Genomic DNA, 19,139 nt, shown 5'->3' with positions numbered 1-19,139 from the left:
GTATACATACCTGCATATTAGAAACACTGCATCTGCAAAAATAAAAATTACATCGATTGCATGAAATGTATTTAAATTATATAGAATATATTGTACCTGAAAATTACACACTAACGAAGATCCAGTTTCATCGATGATCAGGCACGAGACCCGTGCCCTTGATTATACTGCTCCCCAATAGATAGAGTCTTGATGAAGCTTTCTTCCAACTCCAAGATTGCGATGCTTCAGATACCGAAATCAATAATATCTTCAGTTATACTCTGGTGCATGCAGTAGACTGCGATGCCAATGAATCCAGCATTGCTCGTACACCTAGACACACAGAAAAATATATTACAAAGTTTTCTCACAAATAATTATTGATAGATTGAGTCCACTGATCTTTTAAAATAACAACGTCAAAAAATGTTTTTCAGTCACATAGTTTATATTTACAAACAAAAAACTAGCAATATATTAATAATCACTATTAAATTACCCGTAAGCAAGAAAAAATATCTATTTAAAAAACTGATAACATGCACACTGCATTATTTAATTAAAACTTATTAAAGATATGTTATCAATTAAACATACAGTACAAGTCATTGTAATATTTTGAATATTACCATGTCCGATAGTACAAACCCATCTCGAGAGCCATATTTAAGTGGTTAAAGTATCCAATAACATGAATCAATAATCCCAGCAAGCATGAATCCAGCTCCAAGATCATCTAGACGTGGTTCAAGCAGTCAGTAACGCCAACCAGGATAGCCAGGAAGTTCGAATATAACTCGGGGATTGTCTCCGGGTGGTTAGATCAGCCAGGAACACCAAGCAGCATGACCAGATAACATTGAAATACTCAGAGACGCCTATCAGCATCACTACAGGGAGAGTAAGTCTAGCTCCATGGTCATATTGATATCTTGATATGACCATTGAGACTGTGTTAAAACACATACAGGCACCATAGCAGCACTTCTGATTTTTTAACTACTTATAACACTGCTGCATCGCGTCGTTGTTGTTGTTTTGCACTACGCACTCACTTATAATATCGCATTATAAAAAGTTGAACCGAGCAACACATTGTGGCTAGCGAAGGCCCGGAGGCTGTTTTGAAACGTCAAAACACACACGCCAGACAGCTGCGTGGACATGTCACTAGCCGGTCGCCAGATCGATGCGCACAATGTATGCGCACTGCGCAGTAGTCAAACTCGTTTCGACAGAGCCAACGAACAGTTCTATGACTTTTTGTTTAAATGATAATATGACTAATACTTTTTCGGTTCAAATTGCGCGAAACCGAGGCATAGTTGCTTTTTGGTAATAAATCTATCTTTGTGCAAAATTCATGACTTTAGGAGCGGAATTGAATCTAATATAATTTAAATTTTTGAATTCAAGATAATTATTTGATAAGAAAAAATTTGTTTAGGAATTAATTATGGTTTTTTGTTATATTTATAATATATGATCTCATGGAGATAAAAGAATGCATGTTAAAGTTGTGAATTTATATTCCAGAATAAACAATATTGAAAATCATGGGTTAAATACTAGAAGAACTAGAAAATGTAATTAAATAACATACTTAAATCACGTAAAAATGTTTCGTGAAGCTAAAATATTTCAATTTTTCTAAAAATTCATAAAATTACGCGATGAAACATTTGAAATCAGTACATAACAAACTTACGTCACAAATCATATATCAAAATTACATGACGAAATACGTCATTTTAATACATCACAAAATCACATCAATATTTTCACCAGGGTTAGATTCTAGTGTATCTTATCTGATCTATGCAGATGACTTGCAAATTTACAGTCAATGCCACCTTAAGGAGCTCGATTTTTGTTCCGCGAATATGAATGCTAATGTCAATAGGATAATAATGGGCTGGGCTGTAAATTACCATCTTAAACTCAATGTCGTTAAAACCAAGGCAATCTTCCTGGGCTCCCGATCTACTACATCAACAGCTTATTATCTAAGGCTAATACCTACTTCAACGTAAGGGGGGGGGGGGGCAGGTCGATTACGAGTCATTAGTGCGCAGTCTGGGCGTGGTGCTAGACTGCAAACTAACGTGGAAAGAGTAGATTAAACGTTTATGTAAGCGTGTGCTCATACTCTAATATACAGGTTATTTTCATACGCTTTTATTTAGCTTGCTCTGTGTCTGTCTGTCGGCGGCGGGATGGGTGGAATATTGCAATCGAATTTTAACCTACTTGATAATAACCTAGCACTTTAAAATTTTACATATTTATTTACCTGCCAGAAAGATTTCATAAATTGCAAACATATCGACGGCTAAGTGCAAGAAGGCCGTATCTCGGCCGTGGCTTAAAGAAGATCGTATCTCGACAGTCGATTCAAGAAGGCCGTATCTTGGCCGCGGCTTGAAGAAGGCCGTATATCGGCAGCCGATTTAAGAAGGCTGTATCTCAAATAAGATTTTTTTTCTCAAATTTTGTAGTGGCAGCACTGCGTAATTTTACAATGCGGGTTTTATAAATAAATTTTTGGCGAAAAATTTTGAAAAAATCAGAGCTGTTTATTTAACATTAGCGTTTGCTTTCTAAAAACATAAATATATCAATAATCTGGTTAAAATTTACAGTTGATCTAGTTATTTTAATTATCCTAAATGTCATTACTTGCACGAGGCGCAATTTCAATCAATTAATGAACCATAAGGTAAAACATTAAGGTAACTTCTGCTTTTTGGGTTCCAGAGTAGAACTCATGCACATTTCTCGGCAGATTCTAGATTTCAGATCTACCGACTCGCTAGAAAGTCGACCAGAAATTAACGGAAATTCGCTCCCAGGGTCTGGGTTTGGGCTTATATTTAAGACTTTTCCATGTCATTACAATTCCAGATGCGATTGGTTTTCAGAATTATTTTTTTGTAACACATGCACGATTTTCGCGTTTTTTGACCTAAAATTAGGGACTAAAGTAGTCGTTTTCCGACCGGCGGGCGAAAAAATGCTGCAGCGGGCGTCAATAGTATATTTCGATACAAGTGCGCGAAGTAAGCGATTCTCACACGGGTGTAGGTTGTCAAAACACCCGTGCGAGGCTCGCTTACTCCGTGCACATGTTTCGAACCATATTTTTTAACACGACGTGCGCGAAAAACGCGATTTTCACGGGGCTCGTTTTTCATGTAGCATTTGCGAAACTACGTTTCCATAGCAACGGCATGTTTCGCGTCATATTATTTGTTTCGCGCACTAGTTAAAAAACCTGGTTTTTAGCGCACGGTGTGTTAAAAAGTACTTATGCGCCCGCTACTCAATTCATTGGCAAACCTTCTAAAAATGCGAAAATCAGTACATGCATTATAAAAAATATGGTGTGCACCAAGGGCTAAGCGAGCTTTTTGGCCTCGTGTGGTTGCAGTACTCGTCTGCGGCTCGTAAACGCTCTCGCCTTAAAAAAGCCCACTTTACGCCATTGGTACACAATATACTATTTCATCATACGTGCACGAAAAAGGCCACTTTCCATGCATGTAAAATGAATGAAAAATCGAGTTTTTCTTAGCAGCAGGAAAAAACTACTCCCTTGGGAGGAAAAAACGAAAAACCGAAAATTCTCGTTTTCAACGCATTTTTGAACAGTTTCACTCTGTTTCAAATAGCTCGAATTTTTTATAGGGATGGTCATTATCGACAATTTTTTTTTTAATTCAAGATCTCGGGCTAAGCTATTCAGTAATGCCGAAAAAAATAATGTTTGCTAGGCCAGGTAATGAATTACCCGAAGCGCAATAAGGACTATTTTTTGGTAACTGTTTGGAATTGTGGCTTATTATATTTGTTATAATATTATTTAAAGGTATATCAGTGATACATGTATATTATGTATACATGCAAATTAAAAGTCGGTCGCACATTTAACTCCTACGAACCATAAAAAAAGCAAGGTTATGTTATGTAGCCGCAACTCTTGCAGACGACTTCTAGCAGATCTGGCTAGAAATATTCCAGAATTCATGTCATTTTAAATGGGATTTCTACCGATATGTTGAGACTGGAATCTACCCAGTTCAAACAAATCTTGCTTATTTCTGAAAATATTATCCTCAAAATCTCTACCAGGAAAAATTTTCAAAATTTACAAAATTTTCAATATACTATTGTTTTACTTTGAAAAGTCCTCAAATTTCCCATTCCTTTCATATGCATGATTAGTGGCCTATTCGTGTACTTATCATAAAAAGTACGGTGAGCAACAAGGGAGGAGTGACTTTTTCAGACTCGCTAGAAAAAGCCAATTTTCCCCCCTAGTAGCACAATATACTATTTATGGCAGTTTTGCGTGCTTTCAAAATGTGTGTTGAATTACCGTAAAAAATTTTCAGAAGACAAATCCCACCTGGGATCAAGTAGCGCGGTAGCGCCACAAAGTCGAGTTTGAGAAGCCTGTGGCGACCGTGACACTATGTACTTCTATATTGGATTTTTGTATTTTTAATTCAATAAATACAAATATTTACATCATTGTATCTAAATTGTTTTGGCGTATAATCATATTTGTATGCTTAACTATGATTTCCAATCGATATATTGCCAAGAAAGCAGCTTTTTTACAATAAACAAGCATGTCTCGACAAAAATGCTAAAATCCGTTTGAGATTGTTCGGCCCAACATGATCAGACCACGAACTTGGCCGCACACGGCTAGTGTTAAGACCGTGAATTTAGCCGCACATATTGCTTTCCCACATACTTATACAGACCAGCGAGATTACTGATGTGATCATACATATACCGACCAGCGGGACTACAGGTGGGATTTCATTTTTTTTTTTTTTTTATTTAATACTAGCAAAAAACGCTCGCTTCGCTCGCGATTGACAAATTAATTGTGATTGTATTTAAGGGAATGTCGTCCCAAAAAACACTGTTTTTCTATTACACAAAACTTTCTAAATAAAGCTTGTAAATGATAAACCAAGTCTGTAGCACCGTAGTGTTAAGTTTAATGAATCGTTCCACCGGAAAAAAAATTCGATCGGACCTTCTGTTTTTGTAGAAGTTTGAAAATACAAAAAAAAATCCGTGGTGGATTTGCGAAGCTTTTGCGCCGACATCCCCTTAATTATTTGACGTGTCATTATTAAATATACTGTTAAATATTAGATGTACACTCGATGGTAGTTAATTCTTGTGGAACGTTTCCGAAATGCTCCAATAATATTGCCAGATTGATAAATTCTAACCAATCAAAAGCACGACTTCGGAAACGTTTATTAAGAATTAATTACCGTCGAGTATAAATGAACATATTCCATACAGCCAACATTCTATAAAAGTAGTTATAGCTACTAGTACACAGGACCGGTTTTAGAATTATAGAATAAAATAAAAATAAATTTTAAATTTAAAAAAATGTTTTTAAACTCTCTGTAATTATTTGATGACGGTATTAATTATATTAACAAAATCTAACAAAAAATAATATTAATTAAACATTTTTTTATTTACATTTATAAAATAATGTATATTGCGAGGTTGTAACAATCATAACATTTATATTCTTTACTAAAATGTAATACATAATACGATGTTTACTTTTATATTAAATGATAACGATATCTTCAATCCCTAACGAGAAAGAAAAATGAAACTAATTGAAAAAAAAAACGTTATGAACTGCAAATGATAGCAGAAAAATGTCGAAATCGAGACACAGATAACAGTAATCTTTTGTTGTCTTCAGTTTTATTTGGTTTGCTTGATACTTCAGTTGGATTTTTTTTTCTGGTGTAATATTTTACAATTTAGGAAATAAATGAAAAAATGTATAAAAGAGACAATAACTATTAATAAGTAAAGACAACAGTTTTTTTATAGTTCAAAACAGTTTTCTTTGATTTATACCAATCAAAACAGCTATCTTCGGATTTCTACACAATATTCTTAACTTTTTTAAAAACACGCCTTTAATATCATAAAGAAGAAAATTAACTTTTAAAAAAGTAAAATATTAGGCGAGTTTGATATATTCCACAACGAAATAACAGATGAAAAAGAACTGAGATTGTTAAGTAGGAGTTTTTACTGCCCTTTTAACTAATAATCCCCGGGAACACGAACCAACCAGCCCCCTATACAGGAGACGCCAACAGAAGGTGCTAGCTGCCGCGGCTCGACTGTTTGTTTGGAATTGAATATTGACGACGGTGATTGCATATATTTAGTATATTTCACTTACTTTGTTACGTAAAGGTAGATGGCTATTGAGTTGACTTATGTCCGTTCGAATGATCCGTTCTCTAAAAACCACTTGGGATTGGGTTTGACAAAATAATCAGACGTGACGTCAAATTAATTAACACTCAATGCGGTAGATCTTCTTTCTCTGGGTTTTATTTTCGTAATTTGAATATTTTTTTAATACATAAATTTTGACGTATGGTTCTAAATTAAACTTTGACTATGACGATTAACCAAAACTCAAATTGAAACTCTATTGTAGGTCTCGGACGGATTGTCCTCGGTTCGGTTGACCTCGCAACCCTCGCACACAATAATCGCAATCGCAGAGTGTCTATTCGCGAAACGGAGCGGAGCGAAGACAGACTCGGAATGGCTCGCTAGCGCGAGCACAGATTTGCCTATGCCCTCTGACACACTGTTGTCAACTCTTGACAGCAGTGTGCGAGCAGGTGGCAACATTGTACGTTGCTGAATTTAAATCTCTCTCGGTGCTTATTCTCTCTCTGTCTCTCTTACTCTCTCACATGCTGCGCCATTAGTAGCTGTAACAACAGAAGTATTATACCGAATGTTGATTCTGTCCCGGAGAGACGTCGTAACGTGCTCAACGTGCGTTAATTGCACTGGCAACCGTTACAGTGTAAGGTTAGATTGTCATTCCTAACATATTACCTTTTATTTTCCAAATTTGTTGTAAAAACCTTTTTTAAACGTTAATGATTTTAAAATTTACTGATTTAAAGTAAATTTGATTATTGAGTTTAGGAATTTCTGGTTATAAACCCATTAGTGGATTAAGTACTCAACATAATGTGGGCATATTATGTAAAAGTACCCTGACATATTATGCTAAGAAAATATGGCCACTAGTTATCGATAAGCCATATCTTATAGCGTATTTTCTACGAGGGTATGCACTGCCTGAATGCCATCATTATGTATTTTATTTTTCGAACAAGTTTTAGGTATTTCAATAAGTTCGCTTATAACGACATGAAATCTCTAAAAAAAAACTTAACCAAAGTAAAAAGGTTAGGCGCGTTGTTTTGCGTATTATCATTCATGTTAATAATTTTACACACTATGTACTTCTATATTGGATTTTTGTATTTTTAATTCAATAAATACAAATATTTACATCATTGTATCTAAATTGTTTTGGCGTATAATCATATTTGTATGCTTAACTATGATTTCCAATCGATATATTGCCAAGAAAGCAGCTTTTTTACAATAAACAAGCATGTCTCGACAAAAATGCTAAAATCCGTTTGAGATTGTTCGGCCCAACATGATCAGACCACGAACTTGGCCGCACACGGCTAGTGTTAAGACCGTGAATTTAGCCGCACATATTGCTTTCCCACATACTTATACAGACCAGCGAGATTACTGATGTGATCATACATATACCGACCAGCGGGACTACAGGTGGGATTTCATTTTTTTTTTTTTTTTATTTAATACTAGCAAAAAACGCTCGCTTCGCTCGCGATTGACAAATTAATTGTGATTGTATTTAAGGGAATGTCGTCCCAAAAAACACTGTTTTTCTATTACACAAAACTTTCTAAATAAAGCTTGTAAATGATAAACCAAGTCTGTAGCACCGTAGTGTTAAGTTTAATGAATCGTTCCACCGGAAAAAAAATTCGATCGGACCTTCTGTTTTTGTAGAAGTTTGAAAATACAAAAAAAAATCCGTGGTGGATTTGCGAAGCTTTTGCGCCGACATCCCCTTAATTATTTGACGTGTCATTATTAAATATACTGTTAAATATTAGATGTACACTCGATGGTAGTTAATTCTTGTGGAACGTTTCCGAAATGCTCCAATAATATTGCCAGATTGATAAATTCTAACCAATCAAAAGCACGACTTCGGAAACGTTTATTAAGAATTAATTACCGTCGAGTATAAATGAACATATTCCATACAGCCAACATTCTATAAAAGTAGTTATAGCTACTAGTACACAGGACCGGTTTTAGAATTATAGAATAAAATAAAAATAAATTTTAAATTTAAAAAAATGTTTTTAAACTCTCTGTAATTATTTGATGACGGTATTAATTATATTAACAAAATCTAACAAAAAATAATATTAATTAAACATTTTTTTATTTACATTTATAAAATAATGTATATTGCGAGGTTGTAACAATCATAACATTTATATTCTTTACTAAAATGTAATACATAATACGATGTTTACTTTTATATTAAATGATAACGATATCTTCAATCCCTAACGAGAAAGAAAAATGAAACTAATTGAAAAAAAAAACGTTATGAACTGCAAATGATAGCAGAAAAATGTCGAAATCGAGACACAGATAACAGTAATCTTTTGTTGTCTTCAGTTTTATTTGGTTTGCTTGATACTTCAGTTGGATTTTTTTTTCTGGTGTAATATTTTACAATTTAGGAAATAAATGAAAAAATGTATAAAAGAGACAATAACTATTAATAAGTAAAGACAACAGTTTTTTTATAGTTCAAAACAGTTTTCTTTGATTTATACCAATCAAAACAGCTATCTTCGGATTTCTACACAATATTCTTAACTTTTTTAAAAACACGCCTTTAATATCATAAAGAAGAAAATTAACTTTTAAAAAAGTAAAATATTAGGCGAGTTTGATATATTCCACAACGAAATAACAGATGAAAAAGAACTGAGATTGTTAAGTAGGAGTTTTTACTGCCCTTTTAACTAATAATCCCCGGGAACACGAACCAACCAGCCCCCTATACAGGAGACGCCAACAGAAGGTGCTAGCTGCCGCGGCTCGACTGTTTGTTTGGAATTGAATATTGACGACGGTGATTGCATATATTTAGTATATTTCACTTACTTTGTTACGTAAAGGTAGATGGCTATTGAGTTGACTTATGTCCGTTCGAATGATCCGTTCTCTAAAAACCACTTGGGATTGGGTTTGACAAAATAATCAGACGTGACGTCAAATTAATTAACACTCAATGCGGTAGATCTTCTTTCTCTGGGTTTTATTTTCGTAATTTGAATATTTTTTTAATACATAAATTTTGACGTATGGTTCTAAATTAAACTTTGACTATGACGATTAACCAAAACTCAAATTGAAACTCTATTGTAGGTCTCGGACGGATTGTCCTCGGTTCGGTTGACCTCGCAACCCTCGCACACAATAATCGCAATCGCAGAGTGTCTATTCGCGAAACGGAGCGGAGCGAAGACAGACTCGGAATGGCTCGCTAGCGCGAGCACAGATTTGCCTATGCCCTCTGACACACTGTTGTCAACTCTTGACAGCAGTGTGCGAGCAGGTGGCAACATTGTACGTTGCTGAATTTAAATCTCTCTCGGTGCTTATTCTCTCTCTGTCTCTCTTACTCTCTCACATGCTGCGCCATTAGTAGCTGTAACAACAGAAGTATTATACCGAATGTTGATTCTGTCCCGGAGAGACGTCGTAACGTGCTCAACGTGCGTTAATTGCACTGGCAACCGTTACAGTGTAAGGTTAGATTGTCATTCCTAACATATTACCTTTTATTTTCCAAATTTGTTGTAAAAACCTTTTTTAAACGTTAATGATTTTAAAATTTACTGATTTAAAGTAAATTTGATTATTGAGTTTAGGAATTTCTGGTTATAAACCCATTAGTGGATTAAGTACTCAACATAATGTGGGCATATTATGTAAAAGTACCCTGACATATTATGCTAAGAAAATATGGCCACTAGTTATCGATAAGCCATATCTTATAGCGTATTTTCTACGAGGGTATGCACTGCCTGAATGCCATCATTATGTATTTTATTTTTCGAACAAGTTTTAGGTATTTCAATAAGTTCGCTTATAACGACATGAAATCTCTAAAAAAAAACTTAACCAAAGTAAAAAGGTTAGGCGCGTTGTTTTGCGTATTATCATTCATGTTAATAATTTTGTTTACAGTAAAATTACAGATTAAAAAACAACTTAGGTCGATTATAAAAAAGTCAAGTTTACAAATAAAAAAAAGTTTTATAAATTTATTAATTTCAAAATCTCAGTTTATAAATTTTGAATTTCTAATCTTTACCCTATCTTATTTTATTTATCAAAATTTTTACCCTTCTCCCCTAAAAACTACATGTAAGCGAGCATGCAGAAAACCAATAAGGAAGCAATATCCATCTGTATATAGCTGTGCGGCCAACTTCACGGTCCTAATACTTGTTGCGGCTAACTTAACGGTTCTAACATTTTTTTTATTGATTTGAGCATTTTGTCAATGACACACTCGTGTATTATATCAAAGATAGCTGTTTTTTATCAATATTTTTGTTGAAAATCATAGTTTGGCATAATAAAACATTATATTAGTCAAAATATATTAGAGACAACAAAGAAACGCGTTTATTTCTTTGTAATAAAAAATGTGAACCCCGAAATAGAAGTAAATAGTAGCGCAGGCTTCGCGGCTTCGACTGCTTCTCAAACTCGTCTTCGTGGCGCTGCCGCGCCACTTGATTTATCCTGAAAATAAAATATAAGCATCTTTAGCACCTTTCGATCATGGCTTCTTTGTAACAATTTTATCACTAACATAAAAACACTCATTGTTCTGTCGCAAAATATTAGTGTAGTGGCAATAATTGATAATGTATATAAGAAAAATCTGGATAGGTGTAAATTACACTGAGACACCTATATCTACGAATCGCATATTTTAGACTTTGTCATCGGCCACTCTGTACACTTAGACGCTGTCCTCGTACAATTTATTTTCCTAGACCTGACTCTCGGCCACCCTGTACACCTAGACGACTCCCTTGAATGATTTTTGCGCCTGGACACAAAAAACCACGGTGCAAACTACCTAGATCTTGTCTTCGGCCACTCTGTATACCTAGTCGCCGTCCTTATATGGTTTATTTACATAGACACCGAAAACCACATTGCAAACTATCTAGACCTCGTCATCGGCCACCCTGTACACCTAGATACCGCCCTCGCATGATTTTTACAGCTAGACACCAAAAAAAAAAACACGGTGCGCTCCACCTAGACGTCGTCATCAGTTACCCTTGCTACTGCTACTGCGCCACTTAATATTAAATAAAAAAAAAAAAATTACACTTGTGCCGTAGTTCCGTTGGTTTGTATATGTGTGATCACGTCAGTAATCCCGCTGGTTTGTATAAGTATGTGGGAAAGCAATATATGCAGCTGGATTCACAGTCTTAATACTAGCCTGAACATGTTGGGCTGAAGAATCCCAAACTAATTTGAGCATTTTTGTTGAAACATACTCGTTTATTGTAAAAAAGCTGATTTCTTGCCAATATATCGATTAGAAATCATAGTTAAGCATGCAAATAAGATTATACGCAAAAAAAATTCAGATACAATGATGTAAATATTTGTATTTATTGAATTGAAAATACAAAAACCCAATATAGAAGTAAATAGTCTCACGGTCGCCGCAGGCTTCTAAAAGCTACCGCGCCACTTGATAATTATTGTTCTAACTTGTAAATCTGCTTTTTTCTATTCGGATTCTTTCTTTTTGTCTTCGTCATTCATTAACCCGGTTGCGAGATCTTTAAATTCATTATACTCTAATACAATCATTAATCTGAGTTTCCAACTTGAGTAGTTTACACAATCAAAGATAGGTATAAAAATATGTTCAATTTTAGCTTGTTCAGCCATTTTTACGTTTTCTTCTTGTTTAACATTTGTATTTTCATGTATTTGATTTTTATTATTTAATTTTTTTTTCTTAATGTAACTTTTTCGGTTGCTATTTCAAGTTTTACTTTAATCTTATTTTCTTGACTCATTTATACATGAGTTTTACATTTACAATATATTATATTACTTCCCGCAATATACTGGTTGACGACGATTTCGTGCAACGAGATAAGCTCAATCAAGCTCAAGCGAGCATGCCTCGCGTATATACTCTAAGCGCACACTATACTGTATACTCAGCTTGGTAGAGTCAGATCACATTATACTGTACTCTACACACACTCTCTCTCTCTCTCTCTCTCTCTCTCACTCTCTCTCTCTCTCTGTCTCTCTCTCTCTCTTTTTTATACGATTTTCCAACTTTTTATGAGTATTAAAAAATTAATACTACATGTATTGCACCACTAATTTGTGCTTACCAACCTTGAATATTATTTACACCTCATAACCCTGGAGCACACAACCTAGACTCGTTCATTGGCCACGCTATATGTACATTTTAGACGCTATCTACACTATATTAAAATTTTATATTTGGTCAATTTTGTAAAAACCCTCCAAAACTTGTAAAAAGAAAAAAATTAGATTTATTTTACGGTAGAAATGTTCTTTAAACGTAAATAATTTAGGTTACCGAAAAAAGTCAAATGTATTAAATTTTAATTAGTTTTTAGCAATAAAATAACTTGAAAAATATCCGTCTGTCCGTCCATCCGGATTTTTTTTTGCATTTATTCCACAAAACTAGATGTATTTTATAAATAAAAATATATTTAATGGTATAGATAGGTAGGTGTAGAAATCATTCGAAGGTGTATCAGAAAAATCAGTGATTTCATGTTAGTGATACAAATATTACAATGAATCCATGGTCAAAAGGTGCTAGACAAGCTTATATTTTATTTTTAAGAGAAATATGAAATACATAAAAAAAATTTACTAAAATAAACTAAAATCTCAAAAAATTAACTTTTAAAAAAGTAAAAGGTTAGGAGAGTTTGATATATTTCGCAACAAAATAACAGATAAAAAAGAACTGTGATCAATCAACTAAAGCCCAGTTTATTATATTTAATTATAATGAAGCAACAACATTTTTTTGGTCAATAAAGGGTTTACTTAACTTAAGTTTTTGATTTTGATTAATTTTAAATAGTTTCGTTGCCAAAGAATCAAACGCATACGAAATGAGAAATGTTAGTCTTCTTAGCGGGACTGCAAATGTACTTTATAGTCTTCGAAGCAAGAGTTCGAAATATATATATACTATAGTCTTCGCCGCAAAACTGAAATGAATTAGTCTTCGACGCAAATTCGTTGAGTGCAGAGTACTAATCTACAAGGATACATTTCATTGTGACTTTTTAAATAAATTTTTATGATTTTTTGATTTAGTGATTTCGATGCGTAAATCACCGCCATTTTCTTATTTTACCAACTTAATCGCAACTTCAACAGAGAGTTAAAATATCTTAGTTGAAGTAATTATTGATCAACTAGTAAATTTAGGATAGGCAAAATATAATACGAATAAAGAAAATATAATAAGAATAATAGTATATCGTACGATATTTTATAACACAACGTGCGTAATCCGAGATTTGGAGAGTGCATTTTTGCACGATCGTGCGGTAAATCGAGGTTTACGCCAGGGCGTGTCGCAATAAGTCAATAATGTTTACCTGCACACGTTTTGCGCATATTATAAAAGTCACGTCGTCTAGTTGACGCAAAAAAATTGAAGTACCATGAAAAGGTACCGCTATATTAGCGCGTCCGAAATCCGAGATAACCCGATAGCCGCTTGCAGCGTGAGTAAATAAGTACGGCCGATATGTAAGGGAAGAGCTGAGCTGTGAGAGCATGCTAACATGTGCGGCGAAGAGTGCGTGGTGGGGGGAGAGAGCTGCCGCTGCTTTCGTGACGATCGGTCTGTGGCGCCGCCGTGACGGTCGCCGCTCGCCGATTCAATCCCCAGTAAAATGTGTACTCGGCGTGCCTATAGAAGTATTCACTTTAAAAAGAACTGATTTGTTTACATACAACTGACGCTATTAGATATAGAACGCCAAGCGCATCGAGGGGTTTGAAATTCGGCGAAAAGAACCGAGAATACCCGGTAGCCGCTTGCAGCGCTTGTAGAGCAGTGCGGGGACGAGGTGAGGTGAGGGGGAGAGCTGTCAGCTACGCGTCGGCGAAGAGAGCGCGATGAAGGGGGAGCTGTGTGTACGTCATGCATGCTGGGAAGAAAGCGGTAGAGGGGAGAGAGCTGCCGCTGCTTTCATGACGATCGGTCTGTCGCTCGCCGCTCCCCGATTCACTCCTCAGCAAAATGTGTACCCTACGGGCCTATAGAAGTATTCACTCCAATAAACTTAACTATGTTTGATTGACCTCAGTTATTTTCTAATTGTAATTTTGTTGCGGAATATATCAAACTCGCCTAACCTTTTACTTTTTTGAAATTTAATTTTTTTAGAGATTTACAATACATTAAACTCGCCTAACCTTCTTACTTTAATTAAAAGTATTTTTTAAATATTACAATATTATTGCTTTTTAATTTACCTCAAAGCTATGAATATATATATATATATATATATATATATATATAGCTAACATCAACCAAGGGGTGTTAGGAGCGAGATGACCCTACTAGTTATTAATTATACAAATAATAGGTTTCACCCTGATACAATATATGTACACCTTCCTGTAAAAATCTGTTCGCCCTACTTCCCGATTGACTATTATTTCCAAGCGCGATCACTATCGTGTATGAATTTCTATCTTAAAAAGATAACTTTTATGATTAAGTGGCATAAGTGTGCTGCAAAGGCGAGTTTGAAAAACAGACAAACAGCAAAACACGACATCTATTCATTTCTTGTGGATGATTTTACGTATAAATTATTACTTAATACAAAATGGTCAAGAGTTGCCTAAAACGTTATATTTTATTATTAGAACAAATTTAAAGTACATACAATCAATTTTGTTAAAACTCGATGCATGTATATAAATTTTAAAATCGCTTATAATAATTTTTTTATCCACTATGTTTCTATTTGTAGTGGATTGGAGTTCATGGTTCTGATTGCGGTATTGTCAATGTAAATATTGGAACAAGTGGAGCTGAAATTGGTGGGGCATTTGGAGGCGAGAAAACTACTGGAGGTGGCCGAGAAAGTGGAAGCGACGCATGGAAATTTTATATGAGGAGATCAACAATAACGATCAATTATGGAAAAAATATGCCACTTGCTCAGGGAATCAAGTTTGATTAAAAATAATACATGAAGGTGTATAACAATCATTTTTAACTATTGTATCTATTACAGTTTAAATGTTGACTTATAAACGAAATTAAAACCTATTTAATTAAAAACATCTTACCAAAAATTTTTTATCGAAAATTGAAAAAAATATATAAGATAAAGATAAATAAATCGATCGCTGTGAGTTAAATATTAAAATTTAACGATTATTAATAATGTAAGCTGTTTTTTTTTATAAATATAACAAAAATTGATCTTATAGTACATGTATTATTACTTGAATAATGTATTTTTAATAAAGAGTATAAAAACCTAAATGGAAAAATTCATTAGTATCATAAGGCAACCAAACGTAAAACTTTGTTGCATTTTAGTATATGCGCGTGTGCTTACGTTTACCTACGATTTTATTGGCATTTAAACATTTTTTACAGCGGGCGGAGCCTACGCGGTATGGCGGTTTCGCACGCTTCGTAAAGAACCCTCTGAAGAGCGTCGGCCATTTGCTCGACCTCTTCTGCACTATCTTAAGCAATTTGGTCAAGGTGGAAAACAGACAATTTCTTTATCGTAGAGTCAAGCAGACCCCAGTCAGCTCGTCTGATGTTGAATTGGCTGGAGTCTATTCGGTCCGCTTGGGCTAGGGTATTGATTTTAAAGACTATCGCGTTATGGTCGCCTGAAGTCCAGTCCCGTTTCACTTTCCAGAACTGCACCTCCGCGATCAAGGACTCCAAGACAAGAGTCACGTCAATGTAGGACAAAACTCCCCTCTCTTCGAAGGTCGGAGGTTGGATTCTATCGTTTTCTAGGAGAAGACCGAAAGCCGCGACCAGTCGCTCGAGCTTCTCTCCCTTTTTGCCCGTCCCCGCATTTATTTGCAGAAACCTAACCTTGTTCATGTAGCCACGTGTTTCGGCTCTCACCGTCTAGCGTACCAATTTCTCTTTGCGTTCGTCGCGCGTTATCCTAACCGAAACGGCTCGGAGGCTGTCGTCTACACCTTCCCCACGCTGCCAAAGCCCACCACCGCTCCTAACCGGCCAGGTCCTGACTGAGGCATGCTCAAGGTCTTTCCTCGTACCGGTCAGAAGACGGCCTGACTCAGCGACGAGGGGATTCCCTGAAGTGGTTGGGGACCTCTCCTCTGGCTGCACCTCAGCAACGTTTTTCTGTATTGGACCTGGCATTTTGATTTGAGTTTTGTTTGACCTGCAAAACTAACACATAAATTAGAAGTCTTAGCCTAGTTCGAGCTGAATTCCCCATTGGGTGGACGCCTGCACGGTTACCATGAGCCAAGAAGCGCGCACAAAGAGAGAGAGCGGAACTTTCAGCAGCCGCGGCAACACTCCGTGCCGTACGCACACCTCCCCATTTGGTAGCCAACCAGAGTGTCTGGAGCGACAGAGCTTTTTTCACGTGCTGTAACAGAGCAGCCTAACCATCTGGCTAATGATGGCCCGGGCTCCCAAACTATCACGCGGCCTAGAAAGTGCCTCTGAATTTACACGGGGCCTCGTGTGAACGTACACGGTCCGTTCAAGCTATTTACTCGTCCGTACACGGTTCGCGGCGCGTTACGTTTGTTCATGTAATGTGACAGGCCAGTCGCGCCTAGAATTTTAACCTTATGAAAAACACCTATATTTGCTGTGTAAGCCTATCTAGCTGCACTGTTGGGGCCGGGAAGGCTAGCCTCTCCCGATCCGCTCTATAGAAACTTAAGAAAGACAGCGCAAGCAACTATGAGTACGGCGAGCTTTGATTTCGCAAGGTGATTTTATTAACAGTGCAGCGTAGCGGTTACTATAAGGATCGCGAGCGTGGGTGACTTACAGAAATCACATTACTTTCTAATAATATAAATACTAAATGCCTGTTACGGGGAAACCGGCGTCGAACCTGGCTATCCCAGGCCGCCGTGAGCTAGGAGGATTCCTGTTCACGAATCCCTTTAGAAGCGCATCTAGCCCAAGTGCGCGGCCTGCATTGTATGTTTGTTTATGTGTGTGTGTGTGTGTGTGTGTGTGTGTGTGTGTGTGTGTGTGTGTGTGTGTGGAGAGCGAAGAGTTAGTTAGGTTTCAGAACCGAGAAGTAACTACTTACAGAGTGCGCGGAAGATGTTGGAAAGTCCTTAATTTGACACGCATTGCTTTTCGATTGACACGCATTAGCTTTTTATTTCACGCGTATTGCTTTCGATCGCGAAAAGTTCCCAACGTGACACGCCCTCCGCACTCCGGAAGAAGCCGAAGTGCGAGGGGCGAGCCAAGCGGAAAAAAAAATAGAAAAGTAGATACCTAATCAAGCGTCACTGACCCCCCAGCAGCCGGAGTTTCACTCGCGCTTTCGCGCTTGCAGTTCTCCAACCAGTCGCCAAGAAAGCCGACGACACGACTGCGTTCGATAACTACAGGCTTTCCCACGGATGCTGTAGTCACAGAGTGCCAAACGAACTAATTTTATCCTAGCTAAAACATAATACTTGATTTCTTTCCACTTACTCGAGGGAGTTACGCGGGCATTTGATACCACAGTGCCCTTCGGAAGAGTTACGCACGGGCGATTTTTGAACCACAATGCGTCTCAGGAGATAAACGCACGGGTGTTTTTGAAACCGCAATGCGCTTCGGAAGAGATACGCATGGACATTTTGTGCTGACAGAGGCAGTGTCGTTTTCGAAGACCACCAATTGTCGTAGCACTTACGTAAAGGAGGCTCCCGTATATTGGCAAAATATACAAAATAGAGACGACATCTCTAACTGGAATGTCTGAATGGGCAAGAGCATCTGGGGCCCTGAAACCTAGTGTTCGCGCAACGCGTGCTCAAACACCGGATCGCACTCGCAACCTGAGTCGGACCCTGACCCAGGCTTACAAGTTCGATATCAGTAAGAGCAACAGCGATCCACTAATCTTTGAGAAGTGTATTTTAGGAAACTTTATTCCTTCCACTCCCTCTTAGGGAGCGCTTCATTGGGAAACCCTCTGCGCTCCCAGGTTTAAGTATTTGCTAAATCCACCAAGTGATCAATTATGCTATACAGTGCCGAACCTGTGCGATTTCACAGAAAGAGGGGAATCTTGTCCTGTTCTCTCAAGGTGATTCCACTGTCCCATCCGCTTTCGAATTTAGCTAAGTACTATTAACCATCTCGCGGCCTCATTTTTACTGTTGAAACAGCTCTCCAACTTGTGGGAGAGATATTTATATCTAGCGCGAGAGCCAGAGACGCTGTATCTTTGGCACTTTCGGAAGAATCTATACCTTGTAACAAAAACTGTCACATGGGTACTTCAAGCATCTAGTTTCGCTAGATGGTAGATAGGGATATTTACTTTGGTTAGCCCTGATGTTATTTGGACTCACTACCTCGCAATAAGGGACCTTATTTTTCCGTCTACCATCAAGCGCTCCACCCAAAAGGACAACGATTCTGGAAATATCCAAGTACTTATTGGCGATCAACTATTTGTCCTTACTTGGTCTTTCGAAGAGGGCCTTGAAGGGGTAATCAGTCGACTGGGATGAATGCTTTAGTCAGTCATAGCGGGATGGCGAGCATGCTCTAATCGGGAACCACGGGAAGGCGCATTCGCGAGATCCCACCTGGATCTCCAGTTTTTTTTTAAAAAGAACCCACCGCGCTCTCCTTCCCTCTCTCTCTCTCTCCCCCCTACTACATTAATGCTTTACCAACTGTTGCTAACACCTACATCAACATAGGGGGAGCCCGGGTCGACAATGGATCATCCGTGCGCAATCTGGGGTTGGTGCTTGACTCCAAACTAACGTGGAAAGAGCGCGTTACACAACTATGCAAACGTGCTCACTCATTAATGTATAGGCTTTACTTTTTCAGGAAAAGTACCAATCTCAGGTTG

At 36.9% G+C, this 19,139-nt stretch overlaps 1 protein-coding gene across 2 annotated transcripts in view; it reads left to right on the top strand.

The window, feature by feature from the left end:
* LOC100499205 (aldehyde dehydrogenase family 7-like) overlaps positions 1 to 15,360 on the top strand; it is a 263,537-nt gene extending 248,177 nt beyond the window's left edge. The window contains exon 8 of one of the 2 annotated variants that reach the window (XM_031933317.2): positions 15,045 to 15,360. In XM_031933317.2, the coding sequence (XP_031789177.1) occupies positions 15,045 to 15,257 (213 nt within the window). In that variant the 3' untranslated portion in view covers positions 15,258 to 15,360. 2 annotated transcript variants of the gene reach the window in all.
* The last annotated feature ends 3,779 nt before the right edge of the window (positions 15,361 to 19,139 follow it).

This window comes from Nasonia vitripennis, unplaced genomic scaffold (genome assembly GCF_009193385.2).
Source record: "Nasonia vitripennis strain AsymCx unplaced genomic scaffold, Nvit_psr_1.1 unplaced0148, whole genome shotgun sequence".
Classification (NCBI taxonomy): Eukaryota; Metazoa; Arthropoda; class Insecta; order Hymenoptera; family Pteromalidae; genus Nasonia; species Nasonia vitripennis.
Note: the sequence above shows the minus strand (reverse complement) of the source record. Positions and strands in the feature narration are given on the sequence as shown.